Genomic DNA, 7500 nt, shown 5'->3' on the forward strand with positions numbered 1-7500 from the left:
TACCTAACATAGGCAATTTATTCCAGTTTCTAACTGGTTAACACACACATTAACACACACACACACACACACACACACACACACACACACACACACACATATATATATATATATATATATATATATATTATATATATATATAATATATAATCACAACATTCAAATTTATTACCAACAGAATTCCCACTGCTTTAGGCAAGCGAATTAACGAAAAACCTCTACATTTCAGGAACTTTATGTTTTCCAATTACGAAGCTGAAATGATTACAAATACATCAGATTATCATTTACAAAGACCTACCGAACTCTCAGTAGCCTCATGAGTGCCTGGAGTTTTCCAGGGAAGCATTCTGGAGCTGGTTTTGCTCCAATTCCTGGCCAATTACTGCACACAGGAACTGGAAACTACCGCTTTCGGAATTACGCATCGTGAGTAACAAAACCACGAGACACAAGGCAAGGTTCTAAAGAGAAGGACAATTACGTGTGGTACGTAATTTCAATTTTTAATTCAAGGACAAGTACTTGACTATAAAAAGAATATTTAGACTCGAAAGCGCATGCGTAAACTGAAAATAGCTTAAAGGACGTAGAAGCAAAGGCTTGGGAACATAGTAGGATATGTATCTACAAGGAAAGCATAGGAACTATATTATGGGACATGTAAGTATCTACAAGCAAAGCATAGGAACTATATTATGGGACATGTAAGTATCTACAAGCAAAGCATAGGAACTATATTATGGGACATGTAAGTATTTACAAGCAAAGCGTAGGAACTATATTATGGTACATGTGAGTATACAAGCAAAGCTTAGGAACTATATTATGGGACATGTAAGTATTTACAAGCAAAGCATAGGAACTATATTATGCGATATGTAAGTATCTAAAGGCGAAGCATAGGAACTATATAATGGTACATGTAAGTATCTACAAGCAAGTGATGGCAAATAAATTATAGGACATACAAGTAAAGATTTATTAATATCATATAATGAAAACGTTAAGGCATCGCACCGTAAGATCAAGACAGACAAAGTTCCAGGGAAAGTAAATAGCAAAAGTTGAAAAGCAAAGGAATAAAGGTCCAAATGAGTGAATGAAGACGAAGCCTATCATAAACACATGCTGTACATTCCAGGAAGTCTCAGTAAAATGAAGGTATACCTTGATAACAATAATTTCTGCAACCTCGGACATGGGACTTCAAAATCACCAGGAATTTTAAATGATTTTACTTCAAGATGACGTATCCCGTAAGGCTAGAATTTACTCTTTGTTCCAAAATAATTTGAAGGTGAATATTCAATAGAAGTGGTTTGCCGCGATTTTTTTTTTTTTTTTTTAACTTTACTTCCCTGTTTATTTTATCTTCGAAATTTTAATGAATGTATCGTGAGATCATTGGTCATGTTTAGAAATATCCCCGAATACTAAGGAGAATGAATTTTGATTGACAAATGCTGTGAAAACTAGCATATATACCACGATACAAAGTATATACCATATATATGCTGTGAAAACTAGCATATATACCACGATACAAAGTAATAATAAACCACTGTTGAGAATCGAATAAAAACGGTGCAAAGAAAGGAAAAATAAGTCACAGAAACAGGGGAAGAATTCCAATTTTTAACAGTAGAGGAAAATAACACCCATCGGGCATTGAGTTTATGGATTATGGATCTTAAGCACTGAATATTTGAAGAATTGACTGTCTGATCTTTAAAGGCAACTACTACTCTTGCAGCAGAGCTGAGTTTGTCTTGAATGATAATGACTTCGCCTCACAATACACGGATGCAGAGGGTCATTTCATAATGACTATTCTTCTGAGGAAAACTTTCCCATCATAATGGCCCATACGGACGAAGGCACACTGGTACAAATTCCTTTATTCCCTCGTCATTTTTGGTAAGGTGTTTTGCATATGGAAGGATTCAACAGGCTGATGAGGATGGCCAGTGAATCCCTCATTAGGTTAGACTTTTGCCCCTATTGTCTCTATGTCAAGAAGGGTTTTAAAGGAAGGACTTCAAAAGGGAGGAAGGATTTCGATGGATTTCAAAGGCAGGATACGATAGGGCGCCGTCTGCGTGGACAGGCTGTAGAAGCTATGCAGCTGGCTCTTTCTCTTCACACCACATGACTCATAACGCATTCGCCACCACCAACAGCAGGAGCCACGAACACCAAGAGCCACAACAGTAGGAGACTCCTCCTTCCCCTGATCCTATACCTCCTCTCCCATCTTCTTTCCCTTCTCGGGGGACTCGTGGTGGCCCGCGCGCGCGTGCAGAGACAAAACTCTCACTCGTCATTGGAACGGCGTAGCGGACGCACGTGTTTCCTTACCTCTGGCGCGTTACTTCCAATTTTCATTCCGACGATTCGAGAGTTCTCGTACGTAACACGATTGTCTCCCGCACGGTTAGGTCGTAAACTATCATAGAGATAGTTCAGTTCTTGGGTTCGTTCAGTGCTTGAGAGTTGGTTTAGCGGAGTTCGTGATGCTAAGGAGAGCCTGTTGAACGTTCAGCGGGGACCTGACATAACACAGGAAGGGAAAGTGAACTCCGAGAGTTCCCAAGTGTGATGATATAATCTGAGACACGCACCCACAAACGGGTTCTTTTCCTGCTGTCTAGAGGTGGCGGTTCGTCTTTCTAATCAGCCCTGTTTAACTTATTGGAACTGACAGTGAATTGTTCCTTTTACTGTGAAGGCGTCAACATAAAGAATGTAATTAATGAAAAGCCTGAACCACATTCCCCAAGTGTGAAATAAGATCGGAATCCTTTGTGACATTTCTGAAGAAGGAATATACCAAATAGAGACCCCTTTCCGTAGAGACCACAAGTACTCTCTATTTTCGAAGAAGGAATATACCAAATATAGCCTCCATTTCCGTAGCAAGAGCAAACATTTTCCATTTGAACCTCCCAAAGAAACAGAATGTCCAAATACGAGAAATTCAACGATTCCGAAGAGGGCGGGGAGACGGGAGAGGCCAAGAAGGGCCAACAATACGGTGCTACAGCGCCCCCAGATGTGGAGGCTGATGATCCAAGTATTAAGGAGAAGAAATCATGGTAAGTTTAATTGTTTATTTATGTATTTTTTAATCAGAATTTGCATTCGATGTATTGTTTCACGACAAAAAGTCTCAAAGTCATTTTTGTTTTGTCTTCTATTGCTTTGTTTTGTTTGGTTGTGTTTTAAGCTACCATGAATTTAGCAAGCAAAAATGAAAATTTAAATGGAAAACTAAGGTTTTATGTGCATATGTACGTATATATTAATAAATACATTGACTGATAGATCGATATGTGTGTTCTTGTGTATTTGGTTATGTATATAAAAACCCATAAACACTTGTGAAACATTAATATAACAAATTTTTATCAAACCCAAAAATTCTGCAACGAAAAGGTAAAAAGTCTTTGGCGCATATCCTTGAGTCTGTGTTATTGAGCGCGTCATAATATATATAATAATAATAATGAAGATGATAAATGTCATTGTAGTAGGAGCATTGATATCAATTTATTGTAACTGAGTATTTGGATCTAGCCCATGCATTCTTTCCTGTGTATAAGTATACCTACATCAACAAGCATACAATCACCATTACAAAAGGTTTAACCTAACCCACATCCATTGAATACAAAATCACTTGCTATTACGCCTTAGTAACAATATTTCCATAATATTTTTTCATAGACAGATGATAACTACCTACAGTCAGTCTTTGTCCCTGGCCTTTGTACCAGAACGAAGGGGAAACATAATGATTAGGTAATAGATCTCATCAAGGCCACCTCAGGAAGAAAAAGGGATTTTATTTTGATAGAATCGAGGACAACCAGGTGAGATGGCATTGGCGGATGTACGTGGACAAAAAAGAATGAAGAGAATCTGCTTATGGATACCTCATGAGAGGTCGATTTCTATCATAAAATGGAAGTAGATAAAGTAAAGCTTCTTCTTATTGGCTGAAGGACGAAAAAGAATAACGGAATCTCTTTACAAATAATCCTTAAAAATCAATCTTTTTACATATAAGGAAAATAAAATACAGTATGAAAATGCTTTTTTTAAAGCTCAAAAGACATATTGGGTAACGATTGTGTTTGGATGTAACTATGCAATAAGAATTCAAGGTTTGTAGCCGAATAAAATTTCATGAAGTCTTTATATCTATATTTCACTAAACAGAATCTTATGCAGAAAGAATATATATATATATATATATATATATATATATATATATATATATATATACTAATATTATGTGTATCCATGATGTATATATAAATATATATCCATGTATATATATATATATATATATATATATATATATATTATATATATATATATATATATATATATAATATATATGTGTGTGTATATATATTATATATATATATATAATATATATATATATACACACACAATATATATATATATATATATATATAATATATATATATGAATAACTGAATCAAGAAAAAGTTTGGAACGTGATAAATGCATAATTAAAGGTATAACTCAACCAAGGAAAGATAAACAACGGAGCCTTTCCTTTGTGGCTTATGCCTTTATATATATATATATATATATATATATATATATATATATATATATATATATATATGTGTGTGTGTGTGTGTGTGTGTGTTGTGTGTGTGTTGTGTTGAGAATCATACGTACACAGCAATCGTCAAAGCAAATAAAACCAGAATAAAAAGAAAGACCTCTCCTTCAAGATGAAGAAATCTAATTATCGTTACAATTTTTATACATTTTTGTTTTTTCCTCCTTTGAGCTGGATTTGTCCTCGCTTCATCAAATGACATTCAGTGAAGGTCTTGGAGTGGCCTTCGTTTCAGTCTACCACCCTTGTTGGAGCTTAATGATGTACACACAAGTATGTTTATACACACGCACACTTTTATATATATATATATATATATATATATATATATATATATATATATATATATATATATCCGAGTATATGTATACGTATGTATGCATATATTAGTCGAATTTACTATATATTGGGAATACCACCGAAGAGTCACTACCTTAATATTAGGCATGATATACTTGGTCATTTAGAGAGATATGAATTGATTTCGACACCTATGTAGTTCATTTTGAGTGAATTTTATATTAATGGGTAACTGTTGCATAATACCTAAAAATTATGCGCTGATAAAGATTAATGACACACTCACATAGATAGACATACAGAAAGATAATCTTTATTGCGTAAATGGGACCATCTTTAAACTGAATTTATTTCACACATTTTCATTTCTGAATTCCGATAAACTTTAGATTCTGAGTACTATTAATTTTCTGCTAGTTTTCAAAGGATGACTGGCTACATCATCATGAGCTGTTTGCTCTATAAAAGGTTAACAATAAGTGTATTTGCTTGCTACAGGAGTGTTAAAATTCTTCATATAAAAATCTTTAAATTTATCCAATTCCCTATTCAGAAGTTTCTCCGCACTCACATAGTAAAAAATTTAATAATTATTTCATGAAAACACGTAAGAAGACCGTAGAAATACAGTGCTGCCTTAAAGCTTGGACTAAGAAAAAACTGGTATGTAAAACAATTAACATACCTGTAATATTCTGTGGCCTGTTTTAACTCTACGTAGCGGAACAAACAGACTTACTTATAGCGAAAGTTATCATTGAGTATCAGTTTATTTCCCATTTGGTCACTTCATAATCAAGGCTGCCCAAGAGTGTCTTAACAATGATATGCAATTTCCCCTTCCCTAAGTTGAACAAGGCCTTTGGCGACGGAATTTCAGGGAAATCTGTCGACGATTATTGTGTTTACGTCGATAGTGGCACTTCCTCCAAAACTTCCGGAAGAGATTAGATAAAACATATACGTTTGAATAACAGACAGACACCAAGATTGCGTCAGAGGGGGATACCGCCATAACGCAGACCTGCTACTGTTATCTTCTGAGGCGTTCGACTGTGAAAATTACAGGAAAAAGTGAAAGTAATGCACAGGTGTAATAACTGCCTTCATGACAGAGAATTCTACTTCTGCATACAGTCTTGTGTAGTCACAGGAAGATAGAAGACAAATTTATACTTTGACCATTCGTCAGTTCTCTCTCTCTCTCTCTCTCTCTCTCTCTCTCTCTCTCTCTCTCTCTCTCTCTTAACTTTGAATCTTAGATTCATAAAACTCCCTTAAACAGATTTCTTTGAAGTAACTTAAACCTATCCGATCGTGTATATATACATATATATTTGTATTTATACAATGTATATATATACATATACATTAGGACTATACAAACATACATACGTACAAATATATATATAATATATATATATATATATATACATATATATATATATGATATATATATATACATATAGCATATATAATATATATATATATATATATATATATATATATATATATATATATTAATTTAAACCACAAATATATGCATATATTCATATACATTATTCTTTCATGTGAGAAGGTGAATCAGTTCTATGCTACCAAATTTAGGCAGTAAGAACTGTATCAGCTTTGTATATTTACGGACGATAAATTTAAAGATTTTTATAGGAAGAATATTAACTCTCCTGTTGCAAGCAAACTTTACCATCCATCCCCATTTTACCAGCCTCCAGCCCTCTCTCTCTTTCTCTCTTTCATATAAGTATATTGTATATATATTTGTATGAGGGAGAGAGAGAGAGTTATATTATATGAAAGAGAGAGAGAGAGAGAGAGAGAGAGAATGGCTGGAGGCTGGTAAAGTTGCGACGATTTGTATAGGTTGCTTGCTATTGGAGAGTTGAAAATCTCCCATATAAAAATATTTAAATGTTTACATATATATATATATATATATATATATATATATATATATACTATATATATATATATATATATATATATATATATATATAGAAGTATACAGGAGCGCAGACATAAGAGGTTCAGGAGGTCCATCGATACTAAAGATGAAGGCCAAGATTTATTTATAAAAAACGTTTCGCACATCAACTTTGCATCTTCAGTCTGTAAAAAGAGAAATGCATATATTAAAAACTAAAAAACCGGATTCACAATAGTATTCATTAAAATGCAATGAAATATAAATAGTTAAAAAGAGAAGAAGAACCACTGAGGTACCAACCGACTAGAATGGAAGGAAAGCGAGGAATGATTTTTGAGAGAGCCAGGTCCAAGACGTTGACTATGCCAGATGTAGAGGTGAAGCCGAGGTGTTGTTATTCAATGGAGGAACCAGCCTTTTAATAATTAAAGATTCCAAGGTAGTTAGGTGGTCCGGGTCTTTAGTATAACCTATTATCGAGAAGTGCTGTTTTGATACATTTATTTTGCATTTGGTGGCATGATTCTTGATACTAGAAAATTCAGGATTACTAATTCTTTGACCTGTTCTATAGCTGAAACCCATATGGCTA

The 7500-nt window shown here is 34.0% G+C and overlaps 1 protein-coding gene across 1 annotated transcript in view; it reads left to right on the forward strand.

Annotated features, from left to right (window-relative positions):
• The first annotated feature begins 2311 nt into the window (after nt 1–2311).
• Nucleotides 2312–7500, forward strand: part of LOC135209709 (carbohydrate sulfotransferase 3-like) — a 142237-nt gene continuing 137048 nt past the window's right edge. The window contains exon 1 of the mRNA XM_064242473.1: nt 2312–3098. Within this exon, the coding sequence (XP_064098543.1) occupies nt 2962–3098 (137 nt within the window). The 5' untranslated portion in view covers nt 2312–2961. The remainder of the gene's footprint in view (nt 3099–7500) is intronic.

This window comes from Macrobrachium nipponense, chromosome 38 (assembly GCF_015104395.2).
Source record: "Macrobrachium nipponense isolate FS-2020 chromosome 38, ASM1510439v2, whole genome shotgun sequence".
Classification (NCBI taxonomy): domain Eukaryota; kingdom Metazoa; phylum Arthropoda; class Malacostraca; order Decapoda; family Palaemonidae; genus Macrobrachium; species Macrobrachium nipponense.